This window comes from Perognathus longimembris, chromosome 6, assembly GCF_023159225.1.
Source record: "Perognathus longimembris pacificus isolate PPM17 chromosome 6, ASM2315922v1, whole genome shotgun sequence".
NCBI classification, from domain to species: Eukaryota; Metazoa; Chordata; class Mammalia; order Rodentia; family Heteromyidae; genus Perognathus; species Perognathus longimembris.
Genome location: NC_063166.1, coordinates 2,751,988 through 2,772,606, shown reverse-complemented (window position 1 = coordinate 2,772,606; position 20,619 = coordinate 2,751,988). Strand labels below are relative to the sequence as shown.

Sequence of the window (20,619 nt, the reverse complement as noted above, 5' to 3'; positions counted from 1 at the left end):
GCCCCAAGTCTCTCCTCCACCTGCTTCCAGCAGGGCGCGCGGGCAAAAGGATGAGCAACTTCTGCCCAGGGCTTTCCCCCCAACCCAGGACCAACCCGGCTTGGGGTGACGAATAAAGTCCCCCGAAGACACTCATCTGCTCCACGGAATTGCTGGGTTCCCCAGGCTCTGGCCCCCACCTCACGCGTGACCCGGACCTCGCGCACTCGAGCAAACGCTCTGCACCCGTGCAAAGCCGACCTGCCAACCTTCGTTCCACAACACGTGGTTGCACTTGGGAGCTGGTGCGGGCTCCTGGCCGGTCCCACCCCCGGGGTGACCCCTGCCAGTCCTACCCCCGGGGGTCCCTGATGACATCTCATGTCACCACAGGGGGCTCGGCTGGGCTCACACCAGTGGCTCTTTGGAGGGGCTTCGGCCTCCTGATGTTTTCTCGTGTTCCATTCCCGACCACTCTCTGCATCTTAAACCCTTTGAAGACGCCCACGAATCCCGCCCCTATCTCCCTACCACTCCTACTTCAACCTAGCACAGTATTCTATCTGTGGCCGGTGGTCAATAAATAACCGCTTAATTTTATGTCAGTGCCATTTTATTTCATCCTTACTCATTTCACTTCTCTACTTACTCCCTTACCTTCGATTCCTAACAGACAAGCTGTCAACGTTATTAAACCACAGGTACTTTGGAGAAGAGATGGTTTTCGCTTATTTGAAAAGTGTTTTTGAAGGGGAGAGGGATTGATCTGACACCAGAAAACCACACCAAGTCTTGATGAGAATTGGAGGCATGGAAAGGTTGGCTGGACCTGCCGAGGCCCCTGCAACTTTAGGATTTTATGGAACTACTCAAGCAGAAAAGGATCGGCCTTCAAGTGCCCTACGTACTCACGCGTCATCTCAGGTGTGAGTGTGTATTAAATGCATGCATGAGCATACACACATAGACACACATGCCTCTTTTTGTGGAAAACAATGATATCAACTCCAGGCTAGAACTTCTAAGTGGTGCCAGGCACTGTGGCCCACATCTTGTAATCTCAGCTACTCAGGGGCTGAGATCTGAGGATCACGGTTCAAAGCCAGCCCAGACAGCGAAGTTCATGAGACTCTTGTCTCCAATTAACCACTAGAAAACTAGAAGTGATATTGTGGCTCAACGTGGTAGAGCACTCGCCTTGAGTGAAAGAACTCAGGGACAGTGCCAGGCGCTAAATTCAAACCCCATGACTGCCCCCCCCCAAAAAAAAATCTCAGTTCATGTGCCCTATGAAAATCCAGATTAGGATGGAAAAAACTGGGAGAAAATGAAGGAAGAGGTGGCACTGTTCAAAAAGGAATGTACTCACACCTGACCTATGTAACTGTAACTCCTCTGTACATCACCTTTACAATAAAATCAAGTTTAAAAGAAAAGAAATCCAGATTAAAATGAAGATAAAAGAGAGGAAAAGCCAGGCTCCCATTGCTCACGCCTGTAGTCTTAGCTAATTAGGATACTGAGATCTGAGGATCATAGTTCAAAGCTAGCTAGAGCAGGAAAGTCAGAGACTCTTCTCCAACGAACCAGCAAAAGCCTGGAAGTGGGCCTGTGACTTACGCGGCAGAGCACTGGCCTTGAGTGAAAAAGCTCTGGGAAAGCACCCAGGCCCGAAGTTCAAGCCCCAGTACTGTCACCAAGAAGAGAAAAAGACAGAGAAGGGGCGATGAGGAGGATGTGACTCAGAACGGGGACTCTCGGGTTGTCCTCACTTGCGTGACCTCTCCCCAAAGGACAGGAGCACAAGGCGAGCTGGGCTTCCTGGCTTCGAGGACCTGTGGCCCAGATAAAGGAGTTGGAAAGAGAGCAGCCCCAGGTGTGCGGAAGGTCTGTTGCCTCGCTCCGAACCCTGGTCCCCACAGACCTTCCCAACGGAACTGGCTGTGGTCGAATCACCTAAGCTTCTTACCAATAAACCACAAAAAGCCAAAAGGGAGGTGTGACTCAGGTGGAAGAGTGCAGCCTTGAGTGAAAATGCTATCGGAAAAATGCCCTGACTTCAAGCCCAGTACACACACACACACACACACACACACACACACACACACGATAAACTATAGCAGTTACATTAAGGTGATAAATTTAATTTTCTACTTTCTTAAACAGTCATATGTTATTACCAGTCATGATACTTTGGAAAAAAATAGAACTATGGACATCAGTTCCAGTTTTGTGTTTGTTTTTGGGGATTTCGTCAGGCTTGATTATGGCTCATTCTAGGCTGTCTCAATCACGTAGGAGTACACACATACACGTTCCATGAGCCGGTCTTTCGATGGCAAGGTGAAAGGCCTTTCTACAGCAAGGTCAGAGTGGTACTTACAGGTGAGAAGGATTCGTTTGCTACAAAAAAATTCCCACTGAGCAAACTATTATCAGAATAGCAAATCTCAGCAGAGGTTAATATCCTCCTACAGACTGTGGAGAAGCACTCAGGAGTTAATAGTAAAAATATTCAGGAGAAGAATTTAAAATCTTAATTCTTTGCCTTGAGGAAAGACGCGAGAGAATGAGCCAGGATTCCATGCTGGTTAATAATGGACCTGCAAGACTCAACTCTGAGCCGTCAAATCAGAACTGAAAAAGAGAAGTCAACTAGGTTTATATCGTAACGAATTCAAATTGAATTTTGTTCTAAAAATCTAAGAATTAAATAAAGTCCCTTGAGATCACTGAAAACATCCTGCAGTGCTCCTCACAAACTAGGAAAGTTAAAAGGACTGCCTTAAACGCTATTGTCAGCCTTCAGTAACACAAGTTGTTTCTGCAGTTACAGATCAATTGAAAATACTCCTACCCCTCTGAGGATGTCTGCACCGGACCGTATTCCTCCTTAGCCTTCCTACATAAATCTGTACTTTTACAGCCAGGTGCGGGGGGCTCACACCTGTAATCCTAGCGACTCGGGAGGCTGAGATTTGAGGACCGTGTCTCAAAGCCAGCACAGGCAGGAAAGTCCGTGAGACTCTCATCCCTGATAAACTAGAAAGCCCGAAATAGTGCTATGGCTCAAGTGGTAGAACCCTAGCCTGAGCCAAAGAAGCTCAGGGTCAGCGCCCAGGCTCAGAGTTCAAGTCCAGGACTGGCCAAAAAAAAAAAAAAAAAGCAACCCAAAAACAGCATTTACAACAAATGAGGTAGAAGTAATCTAGAGATGAACTCAGGTACGAGAAGAATGTATTCGGGTTATAGACACATACCACTCCACCTTTTTTGTCATTCGTGGGGCTTGAACTCAGTCCTGGTTACTGTCCCAGAGCTTTTCCTCTCAAAGCTACTGTTGTACCGCTTTCAGCCACAGCACCGCTTCTGGTTGTTCTGGTGAGGTAAGAGTCTCACAGACTTTCCTGCCCAGGGTTGGCTTCCCAACCCATCTCAGCTTCCTGAGTAGCTAGGATCTTCAGAGGTGCCTCCGAAGGGATCCCCACAAATACCGAGGAAGGCTGGTGTGCAGACCCCGCTCTGCCCCGCCTCTCCCAGCAGCTCCACTTCAGTTCCACCCAGTGATGCCAACCAGGGCCGCGGGATCTGTAGTAGCAGAGGAGCCACCGTTTCCACGCACTGCCCTCTGGGGTTCCCATGACCCGCCCCCCCAACACACCCCAAAACTAAGGAATGGGTAGCATATTCTCTTCAAGGTAGAAAACTCACTTCCCTAGGCCCTACAAATTACTTAGCCATCTCAATGGCACTTCTTGTCTTGCAGCATGGACAGAGCTTGGGGGGGTAGGGGGGGTGCGGCTTTCTTCTGGAGAGGATCTGAGCCCTCCAGGAAGGCAGGCGTGGCTGGGCTCTGGCCCACGCGGCTCTTAGGATCCCGCACAGGGGCCACGACGAGAAAGAACCTGGCCCCTCAGTGCTCTCCGGCGTCCTTGGTTGGCAAGCCACACGCAAATTCCCTGAGCTCAATCAAAGTCCCTAAGGAACGCGGGCGCGGCGGGCGTCGCGGGAACAGGCCAGTCTTCCACGCGCTCTTCTCTGCCTAGTCGGAAGAGAGCTAGCACACTCAGCAAGGAAGACCTGGGATCACCAAAACGCAGGGTGCACCTGCTCCCCACACTCTGCACCGCATCCTGTAGGGTAAAGCCTTCGGCGAATAGACCATCCGAGGACACCCCTCAAAGCTGCTGGCTTTGCGCTGCAATACCCAGCAGCACCCTCTCTTCTGACACCCGGCCAGTCCCTCCTCCCTCCCTAGCGTTTGCACAGCACAGGACTTATATTTCTCTCACTGCCATTATCACACCTACGCAGCCCGAGTCCTGCTTTGTCGTCCCGAGGTGGTGCACATCGCTGGCACTCAGCCAACGTCAGACTCTCCTTGAAATCACAGCAACGGAAGAGGTGGCACTCAGGACCGGGAGCTGAGGCCAGCTCAGGCAAGTGAGACGCCCCCATTTCAACAGGAAAACTGGGTGTGACGGCAGGCCCCCGTCATTCTGGTTACTTGCAGTAGGTGGACCACAGTCTAGGCTGGGTGAGACAGAAAATACTTTGGAAAATAAAGCAGGGCTGGGTCGTGGCTCAAGTGGTAGAGCACTAGCAAATCTAAGGCCATGAGTTCAAATCCCAATGGTACCAAAAAAGAATCCTCCATCTAGAACTCTGACAGCTCCCTTTGCAAGGGTGCAACTTTCACCAGGAATTGATTTTGTATTGATGAAAAATGTCATAAAAATGAAACAACTACTCATTTTGTCCTCCTTTCATCAAAAAGAAAGCTACTGGGGAGCTTACTCAAGCCATGTGGTTTGGTTGTATGCCATAGAATGGGTTCATTTCTCTTCCTTGCTCTGTGGAAATGAATCCCAAAGGCTGGAATCCAGGTAATGTCCAAAGTAGCCTAAGAGGGAACCGCTCATAGCAGGAACCTGGACCATTCTGAGGGTGCCAGACCTAAGTATCATTTCTCTATGAAGGGTTTTGATCTCAGTTCAGAAAGCCAGGGCGTCACTTCTCCCAGACTTTCACTCTCTGCCCTCCTGAGGTGAGACTTCTATTCTTTTTTTTTTTTTTTTTTTTTGGCCAGTCCTGGGCCTTGGACTCAGGGCCTGAGCACTGTCCCTGGCTTCTTCCCGCTCAAGGCTAGCACTCCGCCACTTGAGCCACAGCGCCGCTTCTGGCCGTTTTCTGTATATGTGGTGCTGGGGAATCGAACCTAGGGCCTCGTGTATCCGAGGCAGGCACTCTTTGCCACTAGGCTATATCCCCAGCCCGAGACTTCTATTCTAATTTGGCAGGGTCTGACTTGCATCATCAATGTTGGCTGACACAGGTGTTGTTGCTGAGCTGGAAAGCCTGAAGCCATCTTCCTCAAGATCACAGCGGGCTGCTGCCATCTCGTGGCCGCTGGGTGAAACGGTGCCGAGCAGCAACGCGTGCAGACAGCGCTTGCAAGGAAACAAAACCTTTCTTTATAAAGAGCACGAAGCTTCAAGACCATGTGTACAAAAGTTTTATTCCACATCCGAAACACCCAACATGAACACACAAATTAGCCCTCGTGCACAGTGTTCCGCGAACGGCGGTGAAACGTGCCTCCGGTCCTCTCTGCGGAACGCGAAGCCTTTTCTAGACCATGTGGAGAACTCAGCGGGAAAGGCACTCGGCCCCTCACAGGGCGCAGTATTTACATGAGACGATGCTGGGTCGGAGGGGCCAGGGAGGGGCGGGCTGGGAGGGGAGGAGCTGGGGGAGTTCTGAGGGGTGGGGAGGGGCGGGTGGTCTAGCTCCCTTGCTGCCCCCCCTTCTTCCTTCTTCCCGACCCCCCCCCCCCCGCAGCCTTCATCAGTAGTCCTCCTCCAATCACAACACCACGTCGTCCCTCAACTCTCACCTTCAGCCATTCAACACGGATGTTGAGAGGGAAGGGGAACCCTGGGATGGGGGGGGGGAGCTGCACGGAGGCCCCCCGGGGGCCTCAGATGAGGAAGACGATGCCCTCAGACACCATGACCTGGTTGTCGTCCTGCATGCGGTTCAGCGCCGCCTGGATCTCCTCCGGAGAGAAGGGCTCGCCCCGGTCGCGGTTGACGGACTCCGTGAGGCGGCTCAGGCCCACAGACTGGGCGTGCGCTTCCCGGAACACGTCGAGGAGGGCCCCCTTGAATGCCTTCAGCCTGTGCGGACGGGACACGCGTGGAGGAGGCGGTCCACCCAAAGCCCACGCTAGGAGGACCGTGCGGCTCCCTCCCTCTTCCCTCTGCACCCTCGCCTCCCCCCCCACTGCTGCTCCAGTGCAGATAAGAAAAGAGAGGCCTCTGTGTGTGTGTGTGTGTGTGTGTGTGCGCGCGCACGCGCGCGCGCACACGCAGTACTGGGGCTTGAACTCATGCCCTCGTTTCGCTTTCTCGCTCAAGGCTGGCTCTCTGCCCCTTGAGACACGCCGCTTCGGGTTTTTCTGGGATTTGTCTCTGGGGGCGGCTTTGAATCGTGATCTTCAGATCTCAGCCTCCTGAGCGGTTAGAATGAGAGGCGGGCAGCGCGCGAGGCTGCTGCAAACCGGCACGCCCACGGCAGGAATGGAAACGGGGCCGGCTCACCAGCACGTGGCCCGGGGCGCCTGCTTCTTGGGCCTCCCTCCTCCCCTTCGCCCGGCGAGGCCTCACTGAGAGGCTCCATCGCACTGCTCCATCGCACGCAGCGGCCTGAACTGACCGACGCGACGCTGGCGCTCGCGCACTATGGGCGAGCTGGACCCATTCAACGTGACACCCACGAGACCACAAAGCGCCCACAGGAACAACGGCCACGGAGGACCGTGGCCACAAAGCGCCCACAGGAACAACGGCCACGGAGGACCGTGGCTGCCCCTAAACACGTGCGAATGGTTCTCTAGTTTCCTGAGCACACTGTGCTGAGCGAGTTCCAGACACATTCAAAAGAAAAGCTAGCCCTGCCTATGGGGTTCCTTTGGGGTCCAGTAAACTAGATAGAAAGTAACAAAAATGTTTCCTGAAACTCTAACAAAAATTCACTTCAAGACAAAAGGTCACTTTGAGGGGGAAAAAATGCATCCCACTGGAAAGAATCCAAAGTTCTAATAAGACAAATGCTGCCCTAAGTCCCGAGCCCTTGAGGATGTGATTGGAGCTCGCACAGAGAGAATTCGCGAAGCAAGCCGGGCCATCTGGACGCCGGGCGTTCCCCACTTCCACTGGGTCTGCAAGCCTCGGCTGTAAGTGTCCCCTCCGATCTCCCGTCCCCCCGGGAGCTGGCCCCCTCAGCCAGACTCGGAGGCCCAGGGGCCGCTGCCCCACTCACCTGGACTCATCCAGCTCCACCTTCTGGGTCTCCCCGGTCTCCTGAGACTCGCTGGACTCCTTCTGGGTCTCCCCGGTCTCCTGAGACTCGCTGGACTCCTTCTGGGTCTCCCCGGTCTCCTGGGAGTCTGCTGTCTTCGGGGTGTGCACTTGAGAGGAGGGATGGGAGCACGGATGAGAAGACGGAGGCGAACGCCGCCACTCCACCCCTCGGCCCTCTTGGAGCCGGGCAGCGCCCCCATCTCCCCTGGTTCTTAGATTGCCAGGAGAGACAGTGACACGGGCATCTCCTCTTGCACACGGAGGAACCGGGTAGAGAGCCGGGGACTCCAGTGATAGAGCATCCGCCTAGCAAGCACCGGGGCTGGAGTTCAAATCCCAAGGCCACCAGAAACACCCAACCAACCAAACAACCCCCTCCAAAAACAATGAGGCAGGCAGGAGGTGCCACCACACACACCATCTGGCACCCCAGACCTGACAAAAGACCCCAGTGTGGGGAGAAGGGAGCAAACGAAGCAAAGGCTAGGTTCCAGTTTTGCTCTGGCTTCCCCAGGTTCTCGAGGCAAGCCTCTTACACACGGGGTCCTAAGCGGGAGGCAGACGTGCCGAGGGACCAAGGAAGGCCCAGGGTCAGAGGAACGGGCCTCTGCCGCACCGGCAGTGCTTACTCACCTTGGGGCATCTCCCCTTCCGTGTCGCTGAAGTCATAGGGGTCGTAGGAGTCCCCGTCCCCGGCACCCGACTGGCGAGTCCTCCTCCTATGATGCACACAGCAGTTAGGGAAGAGGAAAGCTCTGGGCGGCGCCACCATGCACCTCGAGCCAGAGAAGGAATCAGAGCCATCGACAGTAAAACGAGCCAGGCTGAGGCTGAACCCACCCATGCGTGCCGAGCCGTTCCCAGCTAGAATGCTAGCTAACAGGCTGTTTGCCAGTGCTTTTCCCGTCACCCTCCTATAATCCAGTCACAGAAGGAAGAGGAAAGAAGCCAAGCATCTCAAGAATTTAAGAATTCTGAGCCAGGCACCTGTGGCTCACACCTGTCATCCTAGCTACTAAAGAGACTGAGATCCGAGGATCGACGTTCAAAGCCAGCCCGGGCAGGAAAGTCTGTGAGACTGTTATTTCCAATTAACCACCAGAAAAGCCACAAGTGGAGCTGTGGCTCGAGTGGTAGAGTGCTGGCCTTAAGCAAAAAATGCACAGGGACAGGGCCCAGGGCCTGAGTTCAAGCTCCAGGACCAGCACGCAGCAATGAAAAATAAATGGAATGGAGCTGCATAGCTATCCCAAAGGTGTAACGCGTGGGTCAATTGCCACTTGGCCTCCTCTTAGCCGATGTGACCCAAGCACCCCAGGAGACACGACATGGCGCTCGCTCCCTCTTTCCTGTGCTCGGGTCTCGGCCTCAGACCCTGCAGATCCCCGGGGAACCCAGAGCCACTCCGCAGCGCAGCGTCCCTCTCCTCCCCCAGACGACAGAGCTTCCTCGCACTGCTCTCTGCCTACCTCTTCCTCTTCTGCGTGTGGTCCTCCTGGCTCTTCTCCTCCTCCTCGTCGGTCTCGGATTCATCTTCAGTTCGCTTCTTGCGTTTCTTCTCCTTCTCCAGAACCTAGACCCAAGGCAGGCACGGGGGATGTGTGAACAGAGCTAAGAACTCCTCCCGCGCCATCCGCAGAAGTGACCTCCGCGTGTCTGATGGCCCACCCGGCCCCTCCCAGGACCAGTGGCCCCGGGGCCGCGCCCATCCTTTGACACTGCTGGGAGGCCGGTCAGAGTAGGCATTCAATACGTGCTGGCCCAAGAAAGAAGCAAAGGAAGGGAAGTATCCAAACCACTCTGGCTACGTGGAAAAGTAGTCATTGCTTTGTGAATTAGACGGTTAGCTAAAGTTTAACACAAATTCAAAACCAGCAAGAGGAAAAAGAAAATCAGGAAATAATGTTAGCTGTACTTGCAACAAGGGTTAATTCACCCCACGAGGGGAACGACAGGGAAGAGGAACGGGGGGGCGGGGGGTGAGGCTCATCCCCCCACCATTTTCCGTGCCAATATTAGGGCTTGAACTCAGGGCCTGGGCGCTGTCCCGAGCTTTTTGCTGATGTTCTTCTATTTGAGCCACAACTCTATGAAGACTCTCATGGACTTTCCTTCCCAGGCTAGCTTTGAACCACAACCCTCAGAGCTCAGCCGCCTGGGTAACTGGGGCTATCAATGTCAGCAAATGTGAGCCACCACAGCCTGGCCCAACAGAAATAAACGCGCGTGCACGTGTGTGCGAGGGTGGGGGTGTGTGTGTGCGCGTGCACACCAGTGCTGGGCTTAGCCTCCGATTCTGAGTGCTGTCCCGGAGCTTTTTCACTCAAGGCGTCTTACTACCACGGGAGCCCCAGCCCTGCCCCAGAGGCCCCGCCCCTCCCGAGGCCCACCTTCTTGAAGTAGGCATACTGGACCAGCTCCACCGCCTCCTCGGCATCCTGCAAGTCCACGGTCTTGCTCATGCGGGCCTTGGCATGGGCTGTGGACAACCGAATCAGCGTTTCCAGGGTTCTCGCTGTAACTGGAGACGTCTGGGAAGGAAAACAAGAAAGGATTTCTTCCAGAAGCTGCTGGACTACCACCACTCTAGGAGGCCCACACAAATATTCACAGGCCTGTTCTCACTATAGACCCCATTTAATATAGAGTTCCTAGCTTGAACTGTCGGAGCTCAAATCCACCGAGATCACAGCTAAGATGGTGAATCATGCTCACTTGCTGGCTCAGTGAGAGGACTTTTGACAGCCCAGAACCATTCCTGGGAGGGAGAGGCAGGAAGAGAACAGTTTAATACGAAGACAAGTGCTGTGTAATCTCTAGAGGGCAACGTTCAAATCCATGGGAAAAGCAGACCCATGCTCACAGTACGATCTTTCTCTACGAGTGCTGTGCGGCAGTGATCTGAGCACAGGGTCACGGGGGAAGGTTCAAGCAGAAGACAGAGTGGGCACGGGGCGGAGTTCATGGCCTAGGATCCCATCTAGATCCAAACCAACGAGTCTGAGCCACCTAACGAGGGTTTGGGGCTTGGGACTTAGGTGAGCTACACTGGTCTCGAGAATTCAAGGGCAGCTAGCTACGCGACGCTGTGTAGTCATGGTCTGGGACTCGGTCCCCGACAATCACACGCTGCCACGGAATGCTAAAAACAGCAATTGTCTTCGTCTGCACTCAGCCTCTCACACTCGTTCCTGAGAGCCGCACAGGGTGTGCGCACACTCCATAAACACGTATGGTCTCTGTGCCCACACTCAGCCTGATCTGCTCTAACCTGAGCCCTCTGAGGACCGTTCCTGTCCTTCCCACTGCAGGTGACAACAGGGACAAGGTGGGTTCCCAGAAGCCACGCCTAACTCCCTGAATGAGGAGCCTGTCTGTGTACCTGTTACCGCTCAAGTCCCGACTTCATTGTCCCTTCAAAAGAAAACAACTGGGGGCTAGGGATATGGCCTAGTGGCAAGAGTGCTTGCCTCGTATACATGAGGCCCTGGGTTCGATTCCCCAGCACCACATATACAGAAAACGGCCAGAAGCGGCGCTGTGGCTCAAGTGGCAGAGTGCTAGCCTTGAGCGGGAAGAAGCCAGGGACAGTGCTCAGGCCCTGAGTCCAAGGCCCAGGACTGGTCAAAAAAAAACAAAAACAAAAACAAAAAACAAAAGAAAACAACTGAACCAGAGCTCAAAGGCTCGAGCAACACGGGGGGTGTGCAGAGAGCAGGCAGGACGCAGTGCTGCTGGGACTCTCGGGGAGCAGGGAGGCCTGCGGGCATCTCCCGGGGAACCTGTCTCCCCGCCCCCCCGCCCCCCCCCAGGGCCCTCACCCGAGCCGTGTCGGAGCTCATGCTGTCCTGGCTGCGCAGGCGCGAGTACTCCTCGGCGATGTAGGCAGCGGACTCCTGGGTCAGGACCGGCTTGATGATCTTGGCCACGTGGATGTACTTCTTCATGAACGCCGCGCTCACCATCTTCTCCCTGGGCCCACACACAGTGAGGCCCCGCCCCGCCGGCCCTCCCCCACGATCGCTTCCGCGGAACATGCACAAAGCCCGGACACCTACTTTTAATTTTAGGTAGTATTGGTAGAAGTTTAGGTATTGTCTATTTATTAACTGTGCCAATGCTTCTCACTGTACCCCGGATTCCTGTGGCGTGCCTTGAGCATCTGCTCGCCAGTCTCTTTTAGCCAAACCCCCTTGCCAACTCCCTGTGCTGTACCCCAAGACGCCATGCCAGGCAGGAGGGCGAGCGACCTCACGCACACTGTCTGCTGGGAAGGCCGTCAGCTTCTATTTTAGGAAGAGCTCTGACCTTGCGCTGCATCACCCGCAAATACTTACAAGGCAACCGGCCCACGGTGCACACGTGCAAAGGAAAGGCGCCCCAGGGTTATGGCTGCTTGGCCTGGGCAGAGCCCTGTGATCTAACGGGACGGGACACACATTGTGGGCTCCCTCAGGGGGGACGAGAAATGCTCACTTTTTCTTCTTGGTCCCGTGCAGCAGGTTGTCATGCTTCTCATAAATCTGGGTGTCCTGATGGTCATCCGGGTTGAAGTCGGGGTCGTCGGTGGCCAGGATATCCACAGCACTACCCAGCGGCAGGGCTGGGAAAGCCGAGGCGAGAGAGAGGCGTGAGGGAGAGGGGAGCCCGGGGGAGGGAGAAGGGCCCAAGGGGAGCGAGAAAGGGGAACACAAGGGAAGGCGCTTCTCCTGCACAGGAAGAGCAGCCCCAGAGGGAAACCGCCATGGGGAACCGATGTGGAAGCAACAGGGAAGCAGGGGGGACTGCCAGGACCACAGCTGTGCCAAGGCACTCGAGAACCCCAAACCTGAGGGCGTCTGTCACCCCCAACCCCGGATGCCGGCCTCCCTCCCGCGGGGTCAGGCCCCCCCTCCCGCCGAGGGCTCTCACCATCGCCGTCCTGCTCGCCAGGGGCCCGGTACCGGTGCATCCTGAGGACGTGGTCGGAGATCTCCCGATCCTGCTCGGGATCCATCTGGTCCAGCATGATGAAGAGCAGGTCAAAGCGCGACAGCAGCGAGTCCTGCAGCCCGATGTTCTCCATCGGGGTCTTGTACTGATCGTACTGGGAACGCACACGCAAGAGGGGCAGCAGCGTCAACGGCCGGGCGACGGGCAGCCGCTGCGACCCCGGGGGTGGAACGGGAGACCAGACCACGGAGCACACAGCGGACAAGGAGCGGCGGGAAAGGGTCGGCTAAAGCTGCCAAGATCTATAAGGCATCTCTCCCACCCACAGGCTGGCGGAAGCACGCGGCCCGAGCTAACGCGGAAGCCACTTCCTCTCGCAGGACCCTCTAACGGGCTGGGGAGGGAGGGCCTCCAGGTCCGCCCCTCCTCCCCAAGCTCCACTGTGAGCTGCTTACTCTCAATGCAGAGCTGACTCTGAAACGAGCTGTCAGGAGAGAGACAAGCCTATATATAGGTGTCGCGTACTCGGACCCTGCACGCTCTTCCTCAGAAGGTAATGAAGGCAATCTCAACTAGATGCACAGCTTAGGGACCCAGTACAGCCCTGGGATTCAACACGACTGGCGCTCTTCGCTTTCCCGTTTTAGAGAATTATTTTAAGATCACTAACTTTGCAGAGGACTGTGTGTCAGGACGGTGCTGAGTCACCAGCACGAGCCCTGGGCTTGGGTGAGCCTGGCCTGCTGTGCTCACCCAGGGGTCCGGGGCCCGAGTCCTCTCACCCTGCCGTAGACGGGGTTGGCAGCGGCCAAGACGCTGCAGCGGGCGTTGAGGCGTGCGTGGATGCCGGCCTTGGCGATGGTCACCCGGCCCTGCTCCATCACCTCGTGGATGGCCGTGCGGTCCATGTCGGACATCTTGTCGAATTCATCGATGCACACCACGCCCCGGTCGGCCAGGACCATGGCCCCCGCTTCCAGACGCCGCTCCCCTGGGGAGAGGAGAAGGGAAAACACCTGCTGCGGCCTAGGTCGTAGGGCAGAGGAGGACTAGGTGGTGGGAAGGGAGGACTCTGGCCTCCTCGCTCGGCAACACAGTGCTGCCGGGGCTCTCGGGAAATCCTGGGGCCCCACCCTCTCAGCCCCGCCTTCACCCCCCAGAGCGAGCTGTAACAAGCAAGCTCCAGGAGCCCCTTTCTTCACCCCCTCCTAAACGACAGCCCACGAGACCTCTCCTCTCCACGGTCCTCAAGTCTTTCCTCCGCTCACGAAGCTGTCAATCTTCCTTTCCATTTCCCTGTAATTCACTAAGCCTTCCCTTCGGAAACGCTTCCAAATCACACTAGGGAGCACTGCCGCCCAACGACGACACAAGGACTGAGCTCATCTGCTCCCGCAGGACAGCCTGTCTTCCTCAGAGCCTTCCCACCGCGCCCTCCACACACAAGCCTGTACGCGCAGCCCCAACGACGAGACACAAGGACTGAGCTCATCTGCTCCTGCAGGACAGCCTGTCTTCCTCAGAGCCTTCCCACCGCGCCCTCCACACACAAGCCTGTACGCGCAGCACGCTCAAGGGCACGGCTCACGCTCACGCTGGGCCTCACCCGTTTCCTGGTCAGTGGTGACAGCGGCGGTCAGCCCCACCCCGGAGGAGCCCCGGCCGGTGGTGGGGACGGCCCGGGGCGCCGTGCACAGCACATAGCGCAGAAGCTGGGACTTGGCGACAGATGGGTCTCCTGTGGGACGGGCCAGGAAGATGGGGCAGGGATGACGCTCGAGGGAATTCCTGCCTTCCTGTCCTCCCTCCCTCCCTCCCTCCCTCCCTCTTCCAGCAGTCCTCACGATGTGACAGATGCACACTCATCGGCGGTTAAGTATTATTTCATTCGCTTTCCCCTTTACCATTTCACAACAAGATATTCAATTTAAGTTTATCTAGATACTGGAGCATTTTAGATATTATAAATCAAAAGTAAGATCCACTGTAGCCTTTCGACCTGTGACGGGACTAAAGTGTCACCAGGGACACGAGGCATAAGCGTGCACACTGCAGGTCTCCCCGCCCGTCCCCTCCCCGCCGCAGGGGATCTGCGTTGGACTCTGGGTCGCCGTACCTATCAGGAGAACGTTGATGTCCCCACGGATGTGGCTGCCATTTTCCAGGTCTCGTTCGACGCCTCCCAAGAGCAAGCAGAGGATCGCTTTCTTGACATACTCATGCCCATGGATACTGGGAGCCAGCGAGCGGGCCAGCTGCTCAAAGATGTCCTGGAGGAGGAGAACTAATGGAGTGACAGGCCTAGTGACACCAGCACGTCTTCCTGTGGAGAGTGAGCTCCATAAACACAGTGCCTAGCCACAGAAGCTCTCGCTCTGCAACAAACCGCACTATCACAACACCTATCAGAGCAGGCGAAGACGTAGCCCAGGTCCCAAAGCTTGCTTCAAGGAAAAAGAACACGCTGGGGTGTAGCTCGGTGGTAGAATGTTTGTTTGCCTGGCATTTACAAAGGCCCTGGGTTCGATCCCCAGCATTGGAAGGAAAAAAAAAAGTGTGCCATGGTTCAAAACATTTGGGATTTAATAAGAATGTATTGTGCCTTGGCAGTAACTTTTATCACATGTCCAATTCTTAATGTGTAAACCCTGTCTTTAAAAAAAAAATGGAGAGCTAAAACAAAAACAATTGCACCTAAATCAACGAATGAGTGTATTACTCTTCCCACACAGCTCGGACCCTGTGCTCCGACATGCGGACTCCCAATCTCACAATGGGCTCACCATGAGCCTCGCAGGCACCAACACAGTGACAGAGCCAAAGAAAAGCCTTTTACAGAAAACAATACTAATAATAATCATCAACTAGCTAGAAACAGACGGAACCTTTCCCAGCCTCCAGTCCCCACGCACGCCCAGACCTTGGAGCGGGTTTTACTGAACTTCTTGATCTTGGCTATGTCCTCCGCGGAGAACGAGGGCTGAATGTCCTTGCTCATTTGCTTCACATTGCAGGCGATCAGGACAGTCCTGGGACAGAGGCAAGAGGAAGAGGAGGTCAGACGACTAAGCTACTGAGCCAGACCAGCGATCAGAGCAGGATGGGAGTTGGGGGAGCTGTTCTGAAAGGAGCAATTAGCTTTCTGTCCGTGATCTCAGGGGGGATGACGATGCCTCTTTCTGTCTTATTTATCCCTGCTGACAACACAGGTTACCACAGAAGTTGGGGGAAGGGACAGGAAGCAGTGAGAAGCTTCTAGGTGAGCCCTAACACTGTAATCATGTCACCAACCACTCCTGCTCCCAGCCTAAGATGGTATCACCGGTTCCCCGTGACAGGGCAGTGGTTCAGGAGGCTTCCGTCTCACCGGCTGGTGCTCCCCCCAACAGTTAGAATCTTTCAGACACAGCCAACTATGTCAGTGGCTCACACCTGTAATCAGAGCTACTGAGGAAGCTGAGATCTGAGGACTGTGGTTTGAAGGCAGCCCAGGCAGGCAAGTCTGTAAAATTCTTATTTTCAATCAGTCACCAAAAAGCAGCAAGTAGAGCTGTGACTCAACTGCTAGAGTGCTAGCTTGAGTGGAAAACGCAGGTCCTGAGTTCAAGCCCCAGTATCAGCACAAAAATAAAGAATTATGGCCGGCTAGACCAAGAGGACTGCCAGGAACAGAAGCTGCTGATGGCTCTTCAGCCCCCGTACCTGAAGGTCCCTGAGGTGTAGCCTCCCTTCTTCCCAGGAAGGCAGCGGTAGGTCCCCACCACCTGGATCCGGTCACCGGGCTTCACCCTGTCCACCAAGTCATCGTCGAGAATGACGTCGACGGAGCGGGGCAGCTGGCCCGCAGGGGCCTTCTCCGGCATCTCCTGGATGGTGACGGTCTGGTGGTCCTTGTAGACCGAAAGGCCGTATTCCGTCTCAAGAGGGTTGTTCTCCTCATCCTGGAAGAGGGCACACAGGGTATATTCAGCTTTGGCTTTAAAATGGCGCACACAGCTGGTGGAGCAACATGAAATTTTGCCACCTAGAAACAAAACAAAAAAAACAAGACCCTTCTCCAGCCTCGTTTCTGGTCTGGTAACAGACTGTCTAATGGGAAGTGCAATACGTGGTCAGATGGGAAGGCCTACACGAATATGGAAATGGCGGTTCTCACTCCCCCACTGAAGCTGCTGCGTTCATGCTTACACTGAGGCAACACCCGAAAGCATGCTCTAAAGTGCTCCCAGCAGCACTGCGCCTGAGAGGCAGGCGGCACCACACAGCCCGGTACACGTTTCCAAATGTCCCCGGTGGAATGGTTAAATACGGACACTCCACCCGGATGGATGAACAACAGTAGGAATAACTCAAAACACAGTGCTGATGGGCAAAGGCAGCGCAACAGAGGAAGCTCAATGTTTCATCCGAGGTAGGCTTGTGAATCTGAAGCTAACCTATGTGTTTCATTTCTCTAACAACTGGAAAGGCCGAGGACAAGAGCTAGCTATAATTCCTATCGTGTCCTCTCTACCGGATATGACAGCCCTCAGCTAAAATTCGACAGTAAGAGACTCTGACGAGTTGATTTAGACTCAGGAAATCCATTTTAATAATCTGCCTCAACTCACAAAGTAAGCGCCGCATCATCCTCCAACCAGGTCAATCTGGACACATAACGAAAGCCCTTCATACACCAGTCTTCTCCCAAAGCCACAGTGAAACTACACAGCAACATATGTCACAGAAAATATTTGCCACTCTCCTTTTTAAAATGATGATAAGATATAATTGTAGCTTTGTTAAAATACTGGTGTCAATTAGATAATATCTTTCCTTCTTCCAGACTTTTCCTAACATTCCAAATTTTCTAAAGTGAGTACACCTTTTTTCACACCGGCCCCTGGGGGCTTGAACTCAGGCCTGGGAGCTGTCCCTGAGCCTTTGTGCTCAAGGCTACCGCTCTACCATTTGAGCCACAGCTTCACTTCCAGTTTTTTGGAGGTTAATTGGAGATGAAGAGTCTCATGGACTTTCCTGCCCTGGTTGACCTCAAACCACAATGCAAAGATCTCGGTCTCCTGAGTAGCTAGAATTACAGGCATGAGCCACCAGCACCCAGCTAAAATAAGTATTCAAGAAAAAAAAAAATGCTTGTGAAGTTTCTACACTAAACGCATAATCAACCTTTCCTTTGGACTAATCCTTATTTTTCATTCTGCCTACTTCTAAAAGAGAGACTTGAGAATTACACAATAACTCGGATTAAAAATCACGCTGATTCCAACCCGAGGAAGCCCAAATGCTCCAGGATCTTCACCTTGGTGGGGTAGACAGAGCTGGACGGGAAGGCCACGAGTGTGGTAAGGTCAGAGTAGCGCCGCTCTATAGTCTTTTTGGTAGCAGGACAGTAATGGACACTGCGAACAACTTTGGGACGGACTAGAGAGCCTAGGAACGAAAAACGTGCATACAAAGTCATCAAACAAGAGAGTGACAGAGGTGACATGTAAACCCATGAACGCCCCATAGGTTCTCCCAACTAGATTAAGCTATTGCAGTAACACCTGTCATGTATGCATTTTTGCATATACATAGAGAACATCACCATATCCAAGTTAGATGGTAAGTACCACTGATCACTACTGAAAATCAGCAGTCCAGGGTTGAGAATGAAACCGCCAGAAGCGCTCCGCAGAATCCCCATTCTGCCAATACACACACACGCGCACACGCACACACACACACACACACACACGGTCACTTCCATGGACACGGTGAACTTGACCACCTTTGAGTGTGTAATTTCTCCGTCCCGCCTCTCTGCGGCCATCTAAATGTCTGCACCGCTCCTGTCTAAGTCTCTCCCACCCCCCCTTCCTTAAGTGCCCCGTTTCACCCACGCACATTTGGTGACAATGCCCTCCACGCAGACTACGCAGCTGAGGAAGCAGGAAGTGAGGGTCCGAGGAGAGACGTGCTTAGAGCCGAAGCTGCCCTCCAGCCCTATGTAGAACTCCTCATACTGCTTGGCATAGGTGGCATCAATGGAGGCCACAAAATCTTTTAAGGCTCGCTGGAAGGCAACCAGCTCCTCAAAGGCGTTGCTCAGGAGGCTGCAAGAGGGTCCAAAGAAAGAACAATTAGGCAGGGCAGGGAGAACTCAAGAAAACGGACCCTCAAAACAGAAAGAGCCATTCTCAGATCGTCGTGGATTAAAAAAGAAAAAAATCCAGCTTCAGGGGTTGGGGATTTAGCCCAGTGGAAGAGCGCTTGCCTAACAAGTGCGTGCAACACGCTGGTTTTTGTCTTCAGCTCTGGGGAGAAAAGAAAAAATCCAGCGCTTACTTTCTCCCGCCACCCTCTGCGTCAATAAAAGACACCAGATCTACAGACCTCACACTATTTATTAAAGATGCGAAAATCATGTCCAGCTAAACACTAGATGGAGAAGAAAAAATCAACCACCTCCTTTTGGAAATAGCAAATTAAAAACTAAACAAGTAGGGCTGGGGATATAGCCTAGTGGCAAGAGTGCCTGCCTCGGATACACGAGGCCCTAGGTTCGATTCCCCAGCACCACATATACAGAAAACGGCCAGAAGCGGCGCTGTGGCTCAAGTGGCGGAGTGCTAGCCTTGAGCGGGAAGAAGCCAGGGAACAGTGCTCAGGCCCTGAGTCCAAGGCCCAGAACTGGCCAAAAAAAAAAAAAAAAACAAACTAAACAAGTAAAGTGTAGGAGTAGGAAAGACAATGAGAACTTCTAGATTAATCACATTTCAGTGAGGTCCTGTCCTGAGCAGCCTGTTCCAAACTGAGGGGGGGGGGGGGGAAGCAGGTGGGCAATCTCCCCGGAGCCAAGACACTGACTGGCCAGGGTACTCACCGGTTGGCCCTCTTCTCATTTTTCCTTCGAAGGTCATTGATGTTGACAATCAGCCGATACTGGTTATCACTGATCAGCTCTCGAACTTTACTCTGGTAAATTCCTTGATCTTCCTACAAAACAACCACCGCATAAGACAACAGCCACAGACTCAAACATGTTTCCAGCCAGAGGCAGTTCTCAGTGAGAACCTCAGCAACAGAGCTCAACCCCCGGTGTGCCTTCGGCAGTTCTCTACTTAACATTTGCCATCTTGGTTTCCAAGCAGACCTTACGGGGAGAGTCTAATAACCGTGGGGCCCATGCTATCACTCCCACTATCATGGACAGCCCTCCACACTGACATTTCCTTAGAGGCGCACCAAAATGAGCTCTTGAGGCTTGCTAAAATGTACATTTAGGCCAGGCACGCCTGGAGTCCTAGCAGCTCAAGAGGCTGAGATCTAAGGATGTCGGCCGGAAGCCAGCAGGGGCAGTGCAGCCTGGAAGAGACTGCTTTCCAATTAACCACCAGGAAGCCGGCAGTGGGGCTGGGGCTCGGCGGTCAGAGCACCAGCCTTGAGCTTGAGGCTGGGGGACAGCACCCAGCCCTCTCTCAGCTCAGGCCCCAGGACTGACACATCATTCATTCATTCACTCATTCACTCGTACCTACGTATGGATTTAGTAAAAGTGGGAATGGGCCTGCCCTTCCTCGACGGCACTACTCATTTTAACACGTTCTGCACGCTTAAATACAGAAGGGCTGTCGTCCGTGCAGGTCGAAACTGCTCGATCCACCTGCACCGGCGGCGGCGCTCACCGACCCCCCTCCCCCCGTGGCCTGGAAGCCTCCGCGCGGGCCGGGGCGGGGGACGCGGGGCGGGGGACGGGACGGAGCGAGCGGATCGGGAGGTGGTCGGCGTGTGAGGCCGCGCGGCGCGGGCCGGGCCGGGCCGGGCCGGGCCGGGCCGGGCCCGGGGCGGAGCGGCCCGCAGGGCCCCCGGCGGCCCCGACGCCCTCTCCCGTCTCCTCCCTCCCCTCACCTCGTCATCCAGGAAGTCCAGGTAGTCTCGCTGCGCCTCCCGCAGCTCCACGTCGTCCAGCACCACGGTGCCCGCCATGCCCGCCGCCCCAGAAACGCCGCCCGCGACGCCGCGCACACGAACCCGGGCCGCTCCGCCAGGGCGCGAAAACCTCCCAACTTTTCCCGCCACCAGCGCGGACCTCCCCGGAAGAGGCGGGGACTCGGGGAGCGGACCCACGTGCTGATTGGCTGATACCCACCACCGGAACTTGGAGCCCCTGCGTGAAGGCGGGACCCTCAGCGACGGGGCACGTTGCATTCTGGGAGTTGTAGTCCGACCCCTTTCCTCCCCGCCCCGCTCTGGGAAAGCGTGGGGGTTTTCTGAGCTGCGGTCGATCTACTTGTCGTGCTGGCGTGCACACTCGCGCGGCGGTGGGGCCCGGCTTTAAAGTCGCCCACACGGCTCGAGTCGA

The 20,619-nt window shown here is 54.7% G+C and overlaps 1 protein-coding gene across 1 annotated transcript; it reads right to left on the bottom strand.

The window, feature by feature from the left end:
* Positions 1-5,819: 5,819 nt before the first annotated feature.
* Mcm3 (minichromosome maintenance complex component 3) lies at positions 5,820-20,265 on the bottom strand. Its single transcript, XM_048347633.1, has 17 exons — positions 20,166-20,265; positions 19,141-19,253; positions 18,162-18,370; positions 17,575-17,705; positions 15,978-16,216; positions 15,196-15,304; positions 14,392-14,545; positions 13,882-14,013; positions 13,058-13,266; positions 12,255-12,429; positions 11,820-11,946; positions 11,165-11,315; positions 9,734-9,874; positions 8,813-8,916; positions 7,977-8,062; positions 7,303-7,450; positions 5,820-6,158 (listed from the first exon to the last, which is right to left on the bottom strand). The coding sequence occupies exons 1-17, from the start codon at positions 20,241-20,243 to the stop codon at positions 5,960-5,962; spliced, it is 2,505 nt and encodes an 834-aa protein (XP_048203590.1). The 5' UTR covers positions 20,244-20,265; the 3' UTR covers positions 5,820-5,959.
* Positions 20,266-20,619: the final 354 nt, after the last annotated feature.